At 35.9% G+C, this 21,432-nt stretch overlaps 1 protein-coding gene across 2 annotated transcripts in view; it reads right to left on the bottom strand.

Annotated features, from left to right (window-relative positions):
- The window catches only part of LOC124643464 (PTB domain-containing adapter protein ced-6), an 83,542-nt gene extending 62,110 nt beyond the window's left edge, over positions 1 to 21,432 (bottom strand). Inside the window, exon 1 of one of the 2 annotated variants that reach the window (XM_047182455.1) lies at positions 21,080 to 21,432. Coding sequence is in view for 1 of the 2 variants with exons in the window: in XM_047182454.1 (XP_047038410.1) it covers positions 5,688 to 5,782 (95 nt within the window). In the remaining variant the exon portion in view is untranslated. Of the gene's footprint in view, positions 1 to 5,687; positions 5,915 to 21,079 lie in introns of those variants that run through there. The other variant, XM_047182454.1, reaches the window with a different exon arrangement.

The following is a 21,432-nucleotide window of genomic DNA, read 5'->3' as shown; positions in this document are numbered from 1 at the left end:
CATCATCATCTGCCTAGCCTTTTCCCAACCATATTAGGGTCGGCTTCCAGTCTAACCGAATGCAGCCGAGTATTTTACAAGGAGCGACTGCCTATCTGACCTCCTCAACCCAGTTTCGCTTTCATACATACAAACTTGCCGACAGACTAGTACATTTTTTTTTTCGTCTTAATTTGACCAAAGTAAGCAAGTAGGTCGGTAATCATTTCGAACTAGCCAGTAAGCCAAGGGCTATGGACCGTTGTCAATCGGCTCAAGCATTGATGACCTACTTTGTGTACGGAGCAATTTTCCAATTTGTAGTTGTCGTTTCGTGTACTGTTAAACTTTGGAGTGGCCGTGAATAACCCCGAAAGTTAGAAGAAAGCTTGATAGAAGATGGTTACTATTCAAAGTCAAAGTCAATTTTTTTTTGTTGCAAATATGCCTCTGAAAGCTATTTCGAAACGTCAGGCTTGCTGCAAAGAGTTTCCAAAGAGTTGGTCTTATGGAGAAAAACCGGCAAGCTCCATGGACACTCCTTTAGTATATTGATTTTACAACTCAAAAAATATATTTACAAAAAACTACTAGTGACTTATGTCTTCTTCTTGAAATAAAAAGGGGAAAATTCTTAGAATCTATAAAAAGACAAATCATTTTTTTTTGTTTGCCCTAAAGGCTCCGAAACACCAGAACCGATCTGAAAAATTCTTTCACTGATTGAAAGATACACGATTCCCGAGTAACACAGGCTATACTTTATCCCGGTACGGGAAGTAATTCAAACGGGATGCGGGTGAAACCGCGAGAAAACAGCTAACATAAGGCTGTTGCATTTGTAATGCAAGGATGGTCTAAGGAAAAAATCTTTAAAATAAGCTGTGAATAATAACAATAGCCTTCAACCTTAAGCATTAGTACTAATACAGACTAGACTAATAACGGCCTATCCCAATATTCGATCCATCTTTTTTTTTCGATCTTTTATTTTGCACTAGGTAAAGGAAATTGACGTAACTTGTATGGTGTTGATGTCAACATTTAAAGTAAACAAATAAACACAAAACAGATATTGGGAAACAGCTGTAAATAACTATCGAAAATTAAATTCTAAAATCTAAACGCGATATCTCAAGAAAACCAAGTACTTCCAGTGCCAGGATAAAGTTTATGAGAAAGAAAATTTTCGTGGCTTTTTATTGGTAAAAGAATTTTCAGAACTATTCAATTCTTTTCATACATTTCCTAACTTTGAGTATAGTCCTTCAATTTTAATTTTCAAGTAATTTGATTGAACAAACTTTCATCTACCCACACACACAAAACTTCGAAAGGAAATCAATATCAGATACTTTATAATTATTTGCAAGTTCATAAAAATAGCTCGGAACGGGTTGTTGACTTCCACTGTCGGTTGTTAACCTGATAACAATAATATACCTAACTATTTTTTTTATCAAAACTTTTGCATACTGGACAGAGCTAGCAAAAAAATCCTCTTAAATCAAAATTCGATTTATAGGGGTACCGACTTTCTGAGGGGCCAATTCCTGCCGAGGTTGTGGGATTGATCAAAAGAGTTACCGCGACCCTGGGACAGAAAGGGCTTCAGAAGGAACATGATGGGTTTTAGTCAGTAAGAGTCTGACACTCCCTCGCGCTGCTAACCCACAGCGAAGGGGTCATTTGATAAAAAAAAAAAAAAAAACAAAAAAAGGCCATAAAAAAAGGGATGATCGATTATTTGTACTGACTGCCAGTGTTGTCAACGGCGCACAGTATACGATTTGACTAATCTAGGGGGACAAAACTCGGGAACCTAACTATTATATTATTATTACATTTGTTGTGAATGTTGTAGTAAATAAAAGGCAAAACTGAACGTATAACATTTTTTTTAATCTTTTAATAAGATTCTTATATCTATATCACGCTTAGATATTTTTTTTTGATGAAGTTTTCTTAATAATGTTATATAGGGATCTGAAGATGTTAACAAATGTTTAATTAAATCATAATTACTTCTGTGTCTTGATGTTTTCAATGTATGCCCCAATCTGGCTTTTCTAATTTCTTTATTTTTGGCCTCGGAAGCCTCTTCGGACATTTGTCCTATCGGTATCACCGATTTTTTTATTATATTTGCTCCATGTACCAAAATTTTATGCACTGTTGCCGGCATATTATACCATGGGTATAAACTTAAATACATCTCCCTGGTCGCCACACAGTAGTCATTAAATTTTTCTGTGTCGATTTCATAGCCTGAAGCTATGGCTGCAAGAATTGTCCCAAAACGATGAATGAGGTTTTCATTGAGACCAGTAATCCGCGCTGTTGTGGCATAATTATAAAAAAATGCTCGTGCGGTATTTCCGTCATTGCTTGTACCGAATCCTGGTTTAACTTTGTCGATTATTAGACCAATTTCTTTAAACTTTGCCTTTATTTCTTCTTTAGTTTTTTTGAATGTCTCTTTATTTTTGTCTCCTCTGATTTGCCACTCACAAATGTTCATGCGATAACTAATATTTAAGAGACATTCCATTGTACGAATGTACGCATGTAAACTAGAGATTCCAAATTGGTACATATTCTCATCAGGCTCTCTAACCATTGATGCCGAATTCATTTCCTTTGATGTTGCCTTGCAGATAAAACATCTTTGAGTCGATTTATTTTCAGCTAAAACGTTACAAACTTTACCATCAATCATTGAAAGAATCATCTTGTGCGTGATTGAGATGGTTACGCCTCTGATTTCCAATAGAGTTGGCATTAACGCCCGTATTTGATTTTCCATACCTTGGCATTCTTCTTTGATCAATGCTTCGCACTCTTTCTTATATATGAATTTGATAACTCTGCAGAATCTTGGTGAGGATGGCCGAGGATTTTCCCATATGACCTTCTGTGCATTGTTTACAAGTCTTATTGGAACTAAAGACATGATAAACATATATTCGTCTGTGCTACCGGTATCTTCAAATGGTTGCTTGTATAAGCTATGACCCGAAGACCCATCGCATCCCCATTTGTATATCAAAGTGTAATTTAACACACTTGTATCTAATATTTCTCCAAGAATATTTTTACATATTCTCAATGCAGTATGGTTCAAAAGAGAATCCAGTCTTACTTCAGCCGATATATCGGTTACTGTTATATTTTCAACTGGAGGATAGCACTGCTTTTTAACCTGTGCCACGTGATCATAGCAAGGGTATATATTGAATCCCCTTTCTTTGGCTTCTTGTTGAACATTTTTGTATGTCTGGACAGTGAAATTATTTGATATGAACAACGCCAAAGCTTCGTCAGGAGTATAAGGCCTTTGTTCTTTTCCAGTATTAATAATTCTTCGAGCTTTCTTATATGTGGTGGCTCGTTTTGGCGAGGCTGTAGATAATTCTTCAATCAATGTAGCAGCATCACGTTTGCCACTAGCTCTAACACTTAATTGCGCGGCGAAAATCAATTCATCTTTACTGTAGTCATTTAATAAGTGCTGAACTTTCCTCTTCTTCGTTTTTTTTGAACTTTCCACAAAACTTTTCTGCGGCCTGCCACCACTAGTACTTGGTATTGAAACATTTTCTGATACCACAAGCATGGCGAAAGTTAAATCTTCGCTGAGCCACTGTTCATAGTCTTTTAAAAACAAGTCTAATCGTCTTTGCTTGCGATCCCATTTCACACGTATTTTTTCGCATTCTTTTTTCAAAAATGCTTTTAACTGTTCGTCTTGGTGTTCGGTAACAACCAAATTACCAAAGCTCACTTTCACAAAGTCGATTACTTTATTTAATCGACCTTTGGGCGGAATAGAACGCCAAAAATCAAATATTGATTTTCGCTGCATTCTGGCATCTATAAAGAAAAAACGAAAAAAAAATATAATCGCAAAAAATCGCAAAATACAATTATTATAGCTTCAAAGTATATAACACAGAGATTTTTTTAAGACTACACTTACAGCTTGACTACATTTGACTACATGGTAGATCTCCAAACAAAAATTAATTTAAAATAGAAATACATTTTTATTGATGTGTTTTTTCAGTGAGTGTTACAGTTCGAAAGCATACAATTTGGTTTTATTTAAGGACTTTAATATATGGATAATTACCTCTATTTGATGACTCCATCACAAAAAAACACTTACAAGCACTCAATACACCAAAGAACATGTATACACGTTAGCGTTAACGGTCACACTGAGCGGTCGAGCGACTACCTGAATAGGGTCAAGTAACTTCGACCATTGTTAAAACCAGTTTTGCGTGACAAGAGATTATTTGCCTTGTGTTATCAGCTAAAAGATGTATTCGACAGCGTAACAAGATTAAAAAAAATGTAGTTTTAAATATTTCATTTAAATACCTATTGTCTCCCTAGATTAGTCAAATCGTATACTGTGCGGCGCCAAAAAACTGTCTAACCATACTGTAAATTAATGATAAATGATAATGACCCATAAGTCATCTCCCGAGCCTTTTTCCCAACTATGTTGGGGTCTGCTTCCAGTCTAACCAGACGCAGCTGAGTACCAGTGTTTTACAAGGAGCGGCTGCCTATCTGACCTCCTCAACCCAGTTACCCGGGCAACCCAATACCCCTCAAATTTACTGGGTTCTGAATACCGAAGTTCTAAGGATTAAGTAATAGAACGTTTGCCATAGTGTCTTATTATTATTGCATCAGGACAAAGTACAATTTATTATGCAGAAAAAAACACATGTTTAAATAAATAATAAGTACGCAATATTGCAGTTTTATTACGCAAATGCCGTAGCCACAATTTGTCGCTGATATGATAGCGGTTTCCCGTCAAACCGATCAGCTGATAGGAGAACTTTATTAATTAAAGCTAAAGTTTCATTAAAATCTAAATAGGGCATAACATAGATGCGTAATTATTTTGCTAATTATTAATCTGTTGTTTTTATTTCTTGAGGAATTTGACGTTGCTTGCATGGTGCTTATTTCGAAATTCTATCTCATAAACAGAGAGATCGAAAAAATTGACATATTTGACGCCATTAATCCATTTCATATTTCGAAAATCAGAAAATAAAAAAGTTGTCTTGTCTATTTAACTCACTTTATATAATTGTGGATTTTGAAAAGAGGTTTGATGACTTCGTAAAAATATTGACCTAAAAAAAACGCGCCCTAACTGGACAGTACGGTATTAATGAAAAATGATAAGTATTATTCACAGTATAGAAGACAAAATAATACACGCGATCATTATTAATAATAAAATGAGTTGGCAGTCTGCATTCTGTTTATTTACTGACGCTAGTCTCATTATACGATCTTTGTTTTGATATAACTACATTGTCCTTTATTTCTGAATGATTGTGCACGTCCACATTCATCTATTTACTAAACTCGCCATGAGAATACGTGTAAATATTAAATGCAATCTCTATTTCTATTGTTTTTAAAGATGAAAAAGTAACAGACAAAGAATCCACATTAAACACAAAGTTTCGCTAAGTCAACACATGATTAGCATTCAAGGTTTTTGTTTGCGTTGTCATTTTAGTAAGCATACAACCTTTACAAAACAATTATTATTTCATCAATTTCAACACCACACAAACATAATTAGGAAAAACCCATCGAATTAAAAACTTTTTCTACAAACAAAACAATGACAGTTGAAACGAAATGTCATTAACTAAAAAAAAACGAACCTGGAATTCGTCCTTGTCACTTTGGATCCGTTCGCGCCAAATTCGATTTCACTGCCGCCATAACTAGTAACTAAAGGCATGTCGCCTTCCGCCATATTGAATTTCAAATTTCTAAACTCTAAATAAACACTGTTTAAACTCGAATTTACTTTTATTTTAAATGTAAATACTGTTTTTTTAGCGCGCGCGTCTGGTCGGTTCGGCGTCCGATGTAACACTGAGTCTGTAGTTTCTCTACGTAGATTATATTATTGATGTTAATATAAAGATGGACGTTCGTACAGATAACATGTGATGGGCAGTGGACGGTGCTTGTGATAATTGGACGGGGTTATGCGAAATATTGTGACGCACAAATAAGGTTTTCAAATATGGTATTTTAAGATAGAAGCTTGCGTTGTTTGGAGATATTAAATTGTGTAAATATAAACATAATTATTCGTAAAAAAACTAAAAAAAAAAACTTTTTTATTATTTTATATAAAAATAATTATTCATTATTTTTTCAAAAGTATTGTTTTTATTTACTCATAATTTAATTAGAAAAAAAACTTAAAAAATACTTTCTTTTATCGTTTTTGCTTTTTAAAATTTTGGTGTAGTCTTTACAATAAAGTGATGCTACGAACAATAAGTCATATTTTTATTACCTAGATACCTTTTTCTCATATTATGTATGTAGGTAATATTGTTATTGTAGACTTGGTAATTAATTCGCTTCTTTGTTAGCAGTTGTTATAATTGATTCAGCTGATCATAATATGACGTCAGATTTTATTAACAAAGCAACATGTCTTAGGAAAAATGCTCACATTCATAAGGTTGTACCTTTTCTATAGGGATAGGACATTTTAACTGACTTTAAAAAAGGGGGTTCTCTCTCAGTCTGATATGTATTTATGTATAGGTATGTGTTTGTGTGTAATTAACTCACTTTTGGCTGGCACGATTTTCACCAGTAGTTATTTGACAGACTCAGGAGAAGGTTTTAGGTGTATTATTGAAATAATTTTTTACAGTTTTTTTTAGATTTCTCTAGCATCTTGAAGAAAACATTACCAAAGCATATATATATATATATATATATATATATATATATCTAGCCTGTAGTGTCCCACTGCTGGGCAAAGGCCTCCCCATCTCGCTTCCACCAAAGCATAACACACGATATTCATCTGTCCTATAAATAGCCATAACTAGGTACCTAAAACTAGCCGTAGCAGGTGCAAATGAGATTGTCAAAAAAAAACAATCGTTCGCCCTCCCACTACTTCGACCGACTTAACATATTACTTAATAAGTTGACCAAACGTTGGGCGTATACATACAAACACAAATACATAACTATTTGAAGTGTTCACGTAACACATACAGACAAACATATTATGCGTGTTTCCGGATTGATATTACATTACAAAAAGAAAACATTGAAGAGAGTTAAGCAGCTGGTTCTTAGGGCGTCCAAATGTTGGAACCAACTTTTGAACCGTGAAACCAACATCCAATGCCCAACCTATGATGTTGATGCACGTGGTAGCAGGACTTATGCTAATATCCTGACGAAAGAAGGAAAGAAGGGCGACTTCAACGTTTTGAACCAACCTTTGGAACTTGTAACCAATATCCAATACACGTGGCAGGACTTAGGTATGCTAATTTTCTGATGAAAGGAGGGCAACTTCAAATGTTGGTACCAACCTTTGGACTTTGAAACCAACATTTATCGCCAACTATAAACATTGATGCACGTGTCAGGACTAAGACCAAAGCTAATTTCTTGGTGCAAACGTTGGACAAACACAGTTAGGGTTACCGTAAGAAGTCAGAGTTAGTATTCAACATGAGTAGTGTGTAGAAAATTTACTAGACAGCTGATTCACAGCCAATCAGACGACGGATGGGCACGGCAAGTTAATTTATGTTCAACTTGTATTAAGAAAAAGTTGTTGATTACGTGTCTATTAATCTGTCAATCAAAGTTTCTTTTAAGGTCTTTTTTTTAACATATTTAGGCCTTGAATACTTACAGGACCTTGACATCTGCAGAATTTTATTTACTTTTAAGCATTTACATGATGATGATGTCCTCCTAGCCGATTATCGGCTACGGCGGCTGTTCTCATGTAAAAAGATTAGCCAACTACGCAGGACATATTAAAGTGCACGAGCATTTGCGCAGACACAGGTGCACTCACTATTCCTTCACTCTCATAACCCGATGGGACGGCAATCCGACACGACCGGTAAGAGATCAGGCGCAGGACCGACATTTACGTGCTCTCCGATGCACGGGTGTATCAATCACCAGCTTCCAGGCTCCGGGCTGCTTTGTGAAAGTCTTCTAAAACCCACAAAGCGATTTCGGCCCGACTCGGGAATCGAACCCGAGACCTCGTGCTCAGCAGCCGCACTTGCGACAGCTAGACCAACGAGGCAGGCAAAAAGCATTTACATAATGGATACCATTACCACCATAGACTACCATTTAACAGCTATTCCCAATATTCTACTGAGAAGGTGTCTGATGAATCGCTGACTAGAGACAGATTTTTTACATTAGTCCCATGCAAGTAATCTCAAAGTCCTATCTTTAGTAAGCTACAGATAGTTAAAATATTGGAAACAACCCTTATAAATATACAGTAGTTACCTTATTACTTAATCCACCCTCAAACAGACCACTAACCACCATTCTTAAAGCATTATTCTCTCCACGAAAGGTTAACAAGAGCACCTGATATACGTCATCAAAAACGCGCGACGATTTGTCAAACAAAACAAAACATGTCGGTGATATCGCTTGGCGATACCTCGGCGGTACTTGGAAACCTACAATTGTAAGCTATAACCGTATGTATATGTACTCACACATTCATATCAGCAATGCGTGAAGAAATTACCGACTTGAAAGGGTGTTTCTCTTTATATGACCAAATAAATTCAGCGTCATCTGTTTCATTCACTCTTTCCCGTTGATTCTTGCTTGACAACTACTGTACCGGGACAAAATATAGGCTGATGTTACTCGGGAATATTGGGTATTGGGTTGTCCGGGTAACTGGGTTGAAGTGGTCAGATAGGCAGTCGCTCCTTGTAAAACTAGTACTCAGCTTCATCCGGTAAAACTGGAAGCCGATGATAGGAACTAACATCACAGAAGAACCTTATTTTTTTACTGATTATATAGTTAAAAGGGCTAATAAAATTTCTGTTTTTCTTTTTAATTATTTTTTATGCCTCGTTAAGACAGTACTCGGAAATCTACCAAGTTATTACAGATGCCTACTCGTACAAACAGTAATAAATAAAATGTAAGCCGTTTTCCTCTTAAATATAGATTACTTATAATTATTATCCTTATGTGCGTGGCTCAATGACCAAAAAGTGGTTAATTCGTCATCGATTTTTATATTTGGGTTTTACCTATCATACTTTTTACTTACGATTTATAAATGAAATTACTACGATTCTAAAAGTATTTTCCTTGTATTTTTGCTTAATATTCTTGTTCAGAGCACGGTTTGTATAGTATAAGTTGTAACTCACACGAAAGTGACCGCCGAGCCTCTGCCTACACAAGGCGAATTACCCGTAGATTTTCACGGCAAAAACGTGCCGTGTACAAGAGCTCTAAGTATCATATCCTCAATGATCTACTAACCTGTGAGCTACTGTTTATAAAATACGCAACAATATGAAAGCGAGACTTATAAATATAAGCTTCTTTTGTATAACAATGAAATTGTTGACAAGTAGATCCAATTGTCTCATTATAGAATTACTGTTGACTAACTATTTCTCGTGGCTACACCCGCATCCCATTGAACCAACTTTCAGTATCCGGTATAAAATATCGCCAATGTCAGACTGGAAGCCGACCCCAACATCATCATCACCTCCCGAGCCTTTCCCCAACTATGTTGGGGTCGGCTTCCAGTCTAACTGGATGCAGCTGAGTACCAGTGTTTCACAAGAAGCGACTGCCTATCTGATCTCCTCAACCCAGTTACGGAAAACATTAAAAAATTAAAAACATGCCTGCTACGTTTTGAACAAGATTTTAATTACTTATTAATTGGTAAATATGTTGTATTTTATCCTGGAAGCTAGGTAAAATATATCTGGCTAAGCAAGTAACGACGGATTGATTAATTATCCTGTAACAATAACTTTAATTAAGATTTGATATTTTCCTACTATTGTAACAATTATATTAAAGCATGTAAAGAAAAAACTGATGTAAGGAATATTTTTACATATTTCTTCATAGGAATAAAAGTTATTTTCATTTTTTACAAAAAAAACACGCCTTATACCAGTCTCTTAATTAAATCGAGTAAATAGAAATAAAAATGACTGTACCATTTGTATTATTTTTTAAAACATATATTCGATTAATTCAAAGAACTGTTCTAGGAAAAAAATAAATCTATATTAATATTCTTGACTACTTTCCGCATAAACCGGCCCACGGCGCATTACTGATGACGTATTCATCAGTGATCGTGCAGTACCAAGCCGTATCATCCACGATTTCGGGTAAAACCGTGCAAAACAGGGGCGTATCGTATCCAGTAATCCTTTTAATTACTCAACGTGTATTTATACGCAAATTCCCACAAAACCGGAACAAGATATTTAGATCAATTTGCCTATTCAACGTGTTTTTACCAGTATCATCATCTCCCGAGCCTTTTCCCAATTATGTTGGTGACGGCTTACAGTCTAACCGGAGGCAGCTGAGTACCAGTGTTTTACAAGGAGCGACTGCTTGTCTGACCTCCTCAACCCAGTTACCCGGTACTGGTTGTCAAACTTACTGGCTTCTGACTACCCACAACAACAGCTAAAACTGTTCAAAATAAACCGTAACAAGATTGGCGTTTACTTAGCTCCTACCACTTAAGTTTTTTATAACTTGATATTTACCCGGGCATACTAAATATAAATAACAATATCATTTTTAAACTATTTCCCCAGTCTGTAGATAACCGGGGAAGAGGCGTATTTTTGCTGGGAATTGCGCCGTGTTTTTGTTTGCAACTAATTTTAATCGCGTTATTTTTTCGGAAATCCTTATCATTGCAGTATGTTTGAACTTTGTACGTTAGAGATGAGTAATGTTATTATTAAATAGTGACATATAATAAGTTACACATTAATTTTAGGCCGTACTGTCCCACTGCTGGGCAAAAGCCTCCCTATTTTGTCTCCACACCTCTCACACATGAATTGCTGTTTATTTATTTTTATTTGCATACCTAATTATTGTACTTCAAACTTGTAGTTTTTCCAAGCGTTTCACTTCCCGTACCCGGGTAAAATTTAGCCTATGCCACCTAGGGATAGTGTAGCTTCCTAACATTGAAATATTTTTTAAATCTATCCAGTAGTTTCGGCACCTTTAGAATTGTTTCCTATTTATAATATTTACAATCAGTTCCGACAAATTATACATCGTAACAGACCTAGTAAAAGTCTAGAAATTGTCGGGAATTTCGATAACGTATTGACCTATCTGAACGAGTAGTACTTATCGTCATTGCAACCAGGGTTCAAGGCAGAAATATAAGACGTTATAGTATTCTGTCTAGAATTCATCATGAAGTATGCTGGATTTCTTCGTAGTTAGATAGAAGGTAGCTTAGTTCAACTAAGTTAGTTGGTTAGACACAGGGGAAGGAAAACATGGCATATTTTTGGCGATGCAAAGATTACGCGCACGCCTCTAGTGACGACATTAAGAAGCTGTCTAAGAACTACACTGACAGCCTTTTCTATACAATTTATGTCACGATAAAAATTGTCATTTTTTCTTTTTAATATTTTCGCGAGGTATTTTGACACAAATTGTATGGATATGTGTCGTTCTTAGACAGCTTCACAATTTTGACACTAGAGGCGCTAGTTAGAATCTTTGCATCGCCATCGGGTTCTTTGCCAAATTAAAATCAACTTGTATTGTCAAAGATTGTCTGTGATCGATTGGTGAATTTATTTAAAAATGGGCAAGTTCTAAAGAAGGCGTATGTGAGTGGAACTAGTAGCGTTCCCCCAAACTCCGACCTTCTTCCTTACAGAAAATAATCACACCGGATGTCATCATTATTACCTACGCTGAAAATAGAGTCTAGAAAAATAAGATTAAGTTTGTGACTCATAAAAGCAATCACATTATTTAATTGAAAGTAAATAATCTAATGAGAACGGATATAGAGTAGTGAAACTTGCATGTGTCATAGAGCTATATCTATGGTACGTGCACAGACTATCAAGCTTCGTCTATGATTGACACTTGATATCTCTATGAATGAAAGTGTATAATCTATGGTATTATGTATCGCCACTTTCTTGGTCATTGCTTTATCGATAGAAATATAGAAATTGAGTTACAGTAATCGTGTATAGAAATCGTTGCTACGTGCAAAATAAACACCTTTTCTTAGTACTTAATAAGTACCTTGAGGGATTTCTTCTATCCATATCATCTGCCTGCCTAGCCTTTTCCCATTTTTTTAAATCTAAAATTCGGCTTCCAGTCTAGCCGGGTATAGTTAAGTACCAATATTCTACAAGGAGACTAGAGACACTGCCTTCTGATATGCATACGAAGCGTGGATTGCACTATTTAATTACAACGATGACAAAACCGTAACCAGCCGAAATTGATGCAATTTGAAAATTTTACTGCTGTTTTTGTTTTGGTTATCGTTATAGTTAAATAGTGTACTAACATCAACCTTTATGTAAAATAAAATTAATTATACAATACACCGAATTGAAACTAACAAAGCAAAAGAAACATATAGGTACATGCTAAAAATATTATAACTTGTTGTAATGATAAAAATATTCCCATAACTTGTTGTACCTAAACATATTCACAGCTAGCCTTGCCAGCTATCTAACGTCTCGATCTCATATTTTTGCATTGTCATTGACATAAACTGCATTCTTCAGAAGAACAAAACAACTCAAGTCTCAAGTTTAAAGTTAGGTTGAAATTTAAACTGTAGACAGAATTTATAACTATATTTACTTCTTCTTGCCCTATTCGCAAGTTATTTGTGGTCGGCGCAATATGTTTTTCGCTTCCATTCCTCTCTGTCAGCCGTAGATATCCATTCCCTTCTTATTTATACCACCTTTCAGGCAATCAATCCATCTCTTCTTTGGTCTACCTCTGCCTCTCCATCCATTTACATTCATACTTAACACACTCTTTGTAGCATCATCTCTCGAGCCTTTTCACAACTACGTTGGGGTCGGCTTCCAGTGTAATCGGATGCAGCTGAGTACCAGTGTTTTACAAGGCGCGTCTGTTTATCTGTCCTCCTTAACCTAGTTACCCGGGCAACCCAATACCCTTTGATAAGTCTGGTTGTCTGACTTACTGGCTTCTGACTACCCGTAACGACAAAAGTAGCATGCATTCATAATTCACTGGTGGTCCTATTAAGGCTGCCTAAAACAACGTTCCCACAATTAAAAACTACAAAAAAGAAAGAATAGAAATTCAAATTTGAAACGCAACCAATCGGGTGCCGCCAAATTTAGCGCTACTCACTTTCGACGCACGTGATTGGTTTAACAAACTAACCGTGACCCGTAATTGGTCAGTCTCAAAAGCGTAATGGCGTACGACAATTGCGCTTTCTCTGATTGTCTATGACTTTCGCTGTTTGTGTTAGGTCGTCCATTTTTCTTTTTACTGCTGTTAGACAAAATTGAAAAAGTCGTGCTGGCCTAGTGGGTAAATAAAGCAAAGGTAATGTATGAATGTTGGTCTGATTCCAGGTCAGGCAAGCACCAATATAATTCTAAGTTTGTATCTACTTTCTAAGAATATCTAAGACACCAATGACTGACTAAAGGCGTAGGAAAACATCTCGAAATAACCTGGACTATAAAGTCTGAAATCACCAACCTGCATTGAGCAAGCGTGGTGATTAACGCTCAATCCTTCTCTGTGTGAGAGGAGGCCGCAGCCCAGCAGTGGGACATTAAAAAGGCTGATGATGACTGTTATACCAAATTGTAAAGACATGACCTAGTTTCTGAGTCAAAATTAGTCAAATATTATGCAATTGCTGAACAATATGCATTCTCTTAAGTACTAGGGTACATTAAATGCAGTTTTGAGTAGGTCGTGCATAGCATTTGAAGTAATCTGCATGATTTATTCAATGCGTTTGGTTTTAAATTAAAAGGTTGCTGTATTCAAATAGTCCTTGGTCTTCTTGCTAATTGTATAGCTATGAATTTATTTTAAACTAGCTTCTGCCCGCGGTTTCACTTGCGTCCCGTGGGAACTACTGCCCGTACCGGGATAAAATATAGCCTATGTTACTCGGGAAGTGTGTAGCTTTTCAACAGTGAAAGAATTTTTAAATTCGGTACAGCAGTTTCGGAGCATTTTCAAACAAAAAAAAATCCTCTTTAATATAGGATTAATAAAAATAGCATTGCCATTCAACGTGGCAATGCAACCAGTCTTCTGGGCACGTTTCCGGAGGACAGTGATGCGGAGGAATACTTCGACGCCTGATCGATGCTCTTTTATATCTGTTTTATGTTTATATATATTTTGTATATAGTATTTTATTAATTTAATACGAGTTTTGCATAATTTTTATAGTTGACAGATTAAGACAAGTTGTTATACGTTACTTATAGATTTCGAGATGTATAATTGCTATTCTGAATCTTATATTACTTTTATTATGTAAGCGTTAATTTGTAAACAGTTTGTTGGAGTTTCTGCTATTAGATAACTCCTACTAAAATAATTATATTTCACTGAAATGCAACGTTATCAAGAAAAATATGTAGTTTACAATAGGCGCTTACACTCAAATTAATTACGATACATCATCAGCCTTATTACTGTCCCACTGCTGGGCTGCGGCCTCTTCTCATACAGAGAAGGAATGAGCGTTAATCATCACGTGCACTCAAGGTGGATTGGCGATTTAAGACTGTAAAGTCCAGTTTTCTTCAAGATGTTTTCCTTCACCTTTGGTCAGTCATTGGTGTCTTAACACTAACATATAAAATCCTAGTTTTTCGTGGCTTCACTCGCTACCCCTGGGGAAACATAGCCCTATATTACACGGGTATAATGTAGGTATAAAATACAATTACTAGTCCATAACATAGAGAACAGGAGAGGAAAAATGATAGGACACCTTATACGTCACGACGATTTTATCAAAAACATCGTGGAAGGGAAAGTCGAATTAAAGAGGGGAAGGGGTCGTCCAAGGTACAGCTACATCAAGCAAATTGAATAGAAGGTGAAGGTTGTGACGTATAAGGAAGTTCAGGAGTTGGTGCTAGATAGGCGTAAATGCTGGGCTGGGCTCTTAAATTGAAGAAGAATAATGTAGGTTTCCAACAGTGAAATAATTTTAAATCGGTCCAATCATTTCAGTACAAACAAATACATTTTTTTCTCATTATTATTTTGTATTGACATAGAAGTACAGACAATATATGCTCGCAAATGAAGTCATGTAAAACAGAAACAATAATATACTCAGGTCAATGTTTTAACGCATCACACCACAATCTGGGCTATACCGACCTTGCCTAGAAATAAATGGTTATCATAGAGGTCAAAACTCTAAATACACAGCTCAATTGCATGCAAGCAATATAATCTTGGTAATTATTGACTGAATATCATCATTGGTTTGCTTATGAATGATTTGATCGATTAATCAACTCGCTTTGTTTGAAGTATATGAGTTTGTCATGGTCGGTTTGAGGCCTGTGTCCATCATATCAATCATAATGAGTTGTCCTGGTCCTGGCTGTCATTTGAGCATCTTTGGCAGTTGCTACGGGTAGTCAGACGCCAGAAAGTCGGATAACCAGTCTTACAAGGGGTATCGGTTTTCCCGGGTTTTGGGTTGAGGAGGTCAGGTAGGCAGTCTATTTATGTAAAACACCTACTCAGCTGAAATTAAGAATAGTTTGGCAAAAGGCAAAGCAGATGATAATGTATGTCATAGACGAGAATTCCATTCTATAGTTCGGCCATTCAGAGAATGCGTTCCTGACACGTCGCGATTGAACTGACGACGTAACTTTGCAATGGCGTTGCAGTTACGATAAAAATATTTTTGCTGGTTGTTTACCGTTTTAACAATTGAGGAGCATTAAAACAACATTATTATATCAATAATCAATGAATGTAGTTACGTCGTCAGTTCAATCGCGACGTGTCAGGAACGCATTCTCTGAATGGCCGAACTATAATGATGGAATTTCATAAAAGATGTACTTCGTTTACCTTTTAGATAGATCTCCAGTCGTTGAACATACTACAAACGTTGAAATACATCTTATTTCAATACCAGCTATATACCGATGTTCGTGTAAGGATGGACTTCTTGTGCCCATACAAAAAGTAGCCTACATCCTCTCGATAAATGGGGCATCTAAAAACACGTTCGAAACAAACAAACATCCTTACAAAATAACAACAAATTTCAAGAAGCAAAAGCTTTAAGCTTTAACTTAAACCTTTGTACACAAAGCTAGTGATGACTCATAGTTAAAGTATGTGTATGCAGGACTCGCGGTGAGAGTCACGTCATTGAGTATTGCACTCAATTGGCTTTTAACTTTGTTGCTTTGGGCTTTTCGTTAGTTTGAGTTTAGCTGATTTTAGTGTTATGTTAACCTTACTATATTTATTGACTTTGTAAATGCGAAAGTAAATACAGTCAACTTCAGGTCAGTGGTAATAGTTTTATAGGAAAATTGTACTTATTTTTACTATTGAGTTAAGGTGCATGACAGTTACCACTGATGTGCAGTCTACCGTACCTAAGCTTGTTGCGTTTCCACGTCTGAATTAGATTAATATGTACCTACATACAGATTTTTGCTAACTTCAATTTTTTTTGTTATACTCTTACTGACTAAAATTCATCATGTTCCTTCTTCTGTCCTTTGTGTACCAGAGCTGCGGTAACTCTTTCGAACAATGTATGCTATATAAATATATGCTAACTCCGCTTAGGTATTACGATTAGATTACTGAAATCTTCACGATCTCCAACATTGCCCATAACTTAAACTGTTTTGGATCTTGATTCTTTTTTGACAGTTGAGTCCATTAACACTTCAATGAGTAGATTATATCTTCCCCACTTCAAAATTCTTGGATATTGGAGACCCAGAGTTTCTAGTGTGAGTTTTTCAAAAGATTATGATCATCTTAGCCTTTGATACTTATTTAAATAGCATTAATTTTAGAACTGTTTATTAAAAACTATCATCGGCTTTTGGTCCCAGAACTCTGCTAAAATTGCCTACCCTTTTACAAGAGTATGTTACACCATCGATAGCTGTCCATACCTTTCATAGTTTAGGTCAAGTAGGTCAAAATAATCTAAAGATAAAATATGTTTTATGATTAGAGTATAATAAACATGGAAAATTATGTTTGTATTGACGGCAAAAGATATTAAGAGGACGAATTGGAATTTTTGGCGCCAAGGATCTCAACTTTTCTCAGTAAATACAAAACGGATCAAAATACAACTTGGTTACCTGAAAGTTCATGATATAAACCTTATTTTGTTAGACGTCAAACCATGATTAGGTAACTTTTATAACAGAGAAAAATATATAAAACATACCTCTTTTTAAAAAGAGATTCACATATTATGGGCAAACGGGACCGATTTAAGCCTCTTAACTTTTATAGTAGTTGAGTATATACATACTCTTTAAAATTGTAGAAGGAATTTTTATCAAATTATCATTTCTAAATAATAAAATTACAAAACCATTTTGTCGCTTACGACTTTTAGTTATAAGCTAGCGCGCGTATTGTTATCCTCACCCCGCTCAGACACTCCGACCCCTTTTGGCGCCTTAGATGCGCGTGCCGGTTATGGAATTATTGTTGACCAATTCGTCGCCTTAATATTGGCAACGATTAGCTGTTAATAAATCTTTTATTTATTGGATAGTTATTTTCTGCAGAGTTCAATAACGGATCCAATAGTGGTTTTGCTATTGCAAATTGAAAGACTTAGATTCATATTAATTAGGTATTTCAATCTCTCATCGAAAAACAGTGATGGATCATCATATCATATTGGAATGGTATGCCTTCTATAGCGGATCACGGCATGAACATATTTTTATTTAAGACTTATACCTGTGTCTCACAAATAAACGATTTGCTTTGATTTGGAACCTACGTCATGACGATTATTCAGGCTTTAAACTTAACAAGTTAAATCTTCTTACTTAAATCCTGTGCATACCTTTCTAGAATCATCCAAATATAGACCAAAAAATCCTTCAACATCTAGTAAATTGGCCACAAAAATGAATAGATCCTGTCCCTCTATAACTAAGATCATGACATCAGTGAAACAACCGGAGATGACAGTTTCAACTCGACTCCATGGCGGCAATTCGTCGTCTCTTTCCCTCCCGTGGTTAAGTTATATGTCCGTCTCTTGCGCACGTTCGCAGTAATTCCAGTTTACCGTTAAGTGGGTTCTAGCTATTTTGTTGTTGTGGCCAGCTGATTGTAATTTAAGATGTCAGCCAGTGATGAGTATATTATGTTCTTTAGAGGTAAGAGTTTAGAATTATAGGGGACACAAATATGTTCAATTTAGTTGCAGTATTTGATGAGAATTTGTTTGGGAAAAACGGGGGACCTTTGAAATGGTAAAAGTCTGTAAAATTGGATATTAGGAACTCGTGAGTATAAGCTGTACGAGTCTATAAATCTATTATCTAGTAAGTTAAGCAATCCAAAAATAAGTCCATGAGTGACCATCTTGCTTAGAAAAGTTTCGGAAGGGACATTAAACTGGTGGACCCCGGCTTTGTTGCATATCTTTGGTAGTCGGAAGCCACAAAAAAGTCTTAGAACCAGTAAGACTAGTTCAAGGGGTTGCTTAAAAACTTGGTTGAGGTAAGATAGCAGTCGCTCTGTGTAAAACTGGCACGCAACTAGATCTAGTTAGACTGAAAGCCGACCCCAACATGGTTGAGAAAAGGCTACGCAGATGAATGAAATGATGAAATACTTACATGAAAGAATCCATCTATATTATTATTTCAGGAATATCAATAGAAATGTTATATTCTACTCTGAAATACCTTTCTATAAACCTTTGACCTAAGCAGGCATTGTTTTTCATGAACAATACGAAATAAATAAGAAAATGGATGAGGCTAATCAAATAAGTAAATAAAACCTAATAATGCTTATAATTATATGCTCATTCTTTAGTTCAAGGGTCTAAGTATGACGAACGGGAATCCAATTGTTTATAATATAAAATTGAGCCTCGATAAATAATATCCTGTGTCATCTGAGTAGTACCAATGCGACTTTTCTTAGTTTGTATGTACTTTCTAAGTATATCTTAGACACCAATGACTGATAAAAGATGAAGGAAAACATCTTGAGGAAACCTGGACTTATAGTCTGAAATCACCAACCTGCATTGAGCAAGCGTGGTTGCAGATTTTCTATGCGAGAGGAGGCCTGTGCCCAGCAGTGGGACGATAAAAAGGCTGTGACAGTAACAGTGTCCTGCAGTGGGGCTGATAATGATGATGATGAAAGCCAGATTAAGAATCAGGTAATAAAGAGTATTAAAGATGTATAACCAGGAAGCGATGAAAAGCATTAACTACTGACTATAACAGCATGTAAATAAATGCATTTACTTTATGATTTATTCAATTATTCACATTGGCAGTGGCTCTTCTGGTTTCGCTTTTGTTATGTAGGGAATCATTTCTTTGTTGCGTTCTTTGATTGTAGAAGCCATATTGGTATTTTGGTCGTTTGATTAATGACTTGTTGCCATGGTAACTGTATAGGCTACATTTATGTTATTATGTGACTAATGTTTCCTTACGTAAGAAGCCCTAGTGTCAGAGTTTTCTCAAATCCGCCTGACGGCCTTAGGGTTTTAGGAACGAATCAGCAGCAAAGAAACGTAATTAAACAGAAAAAAAAACTTTAAGTAGGTTGTAAGCATTGTATTGAGCTAGCTTTCCCCCAGTTCAGTCCCCAGGCAAGTACTTCCAGTAGGTACTCGGATAAAAAGTAGGTAGTCTATGTCCTTTCTTGGGCTCCTTACTATCTGTGTACTTACCAAATCTCTGGCATGAAACCCAAACAGAGAGAGTTACTAGGTAGTCTCAAGATTCTCAGTTTCTGCAATGACCTACCCAGCTATTTATAATTCCAAGTCAATCATAAATACGCAGGGAAAAGTAACCGCAAAGCCGGTAGGCAACCGATGGGTTGGCAACCTACCATTATATTGCAATACCTAACTACCTATTTAAGTTTTCACCACAAATTGACAGTCACAGTAAATGTGACTCATAAAATGGCGGCGATGAAAACAAAAACATTAGAACGGCGCGTAATTTGAAAAAAGAATAGTGTTTTCTAGAATTCTTTTGTACTATTATAATGGCTGGTAAGGTTTTTAGAAGTCATCATTCGGCTAGACTTTTCTCAACTATGTTGGGGTCGGCTTCCAGTCTAATCGGATGCAGCTGAGTATCGGTGTTTTACAAGGAGCGACTGCCTATCTAACCTCCTCAACCCAGTTACCCAGGCAAGCGTTTTTTAGAAGACAGTACCTATTCGAAATTCTAAAACTGTCGGCATATTTTTTAATGCTTGGTCATCAGACGAACAACAAATATTTCGAAGTTGTGAATTCTCATTAATTTTCTTTAGAATAACTGTAAATTACAGTTAGGACATCTAGATTTGACCGGTTACTAACAAAGCTGTTTTATATTTTAAGATTTATTTGATTTTAACCGATTTAATATGCAGCCATTAACGATTTTGTTTTTTTTTTGTCTATGACAAGAAAGTTAGTGACATTTCGAATTTCTGGCCAGTATTCAAAAAGGTTTTGGTCAGTGGGTCGTCTTAGGGGCGGAGTTTCAATCACCTTCCAAACTTTTTTCTTAAGTTAGTACAACTTGGCGAATGAGTAACGACTTGTATTTCCAATGGCTGTTTTTTGTGTCATGATAAATCGTTGTTGTTTTTATGTGTTTTTACTGCCGTGGGCCCCTTGCCGGAAGCGAAGCCTTCTAAAAATAATTACCCACCTACCTATCTACATAGACTTTTGCACGCCAATCTCTCGTCGAAAACACGCATGTTTAGTTATACAAAAAACCGGTTGATTATACAAATGATTACTCAATATTTATATGCAGAAGTCAGTTAAGTAAACAGACTTTAGTTAAGTTTGCATCGACGGTGTATAAGTAGTTAACTAGTAAAAAGTAAGACATAAATATCCAACCTACAAGAGAGAAAGCTGACGAAACCGCTCTAGATTAAAAAAAAAAACACTCACCTGTATCAATTGTCGTTGATTTCACGTCAAAAAACCACTTGAAAACAACAATAAAGTAAAGAACTTTTACAGAAATCACACAAAAAAACTCAGTGTCTACCTTATTTAAAACTTGTAAAAGAAAACCAACTTTTATATAACTGTTATAAACTTCCTATAGTTTGAACCAGTTTTTACGAGTTTATTTTATAGAAATTAGCTCGAGCAACTCACAGGTAAGTTTGTTTAGTAACTACAATTAGTGTGTCAGTATTATTTATTTGTTTTACAATGAAAAATATTGTTGGCGTGTCGAAATTGAGGTATAGTAAGGCACTCGACGGGCGTAGCTTGCGACCCCCCGCACACAACTG

This window comes from Helicoverpa zea, chromosome 27 (genome assembly GCF_022581195.2).
Source record: "Helicoverpa zea isolate HzStark_Cry1AcR chromosome 27, ilHelZeax1.1, whole genome shotgun sequence".
In the NCBI taxonomy this organism is placed as follows: domain Eukaryota; kingdom Metazoa; phylum Arthropoda; class Insecta; order Lepidoptera; family Noctuidae; genus Helicoverpa; species Helicoverpa zea.
This window is presented reverse-complemented; position numbering and strand designations above follow the sequence as displayed.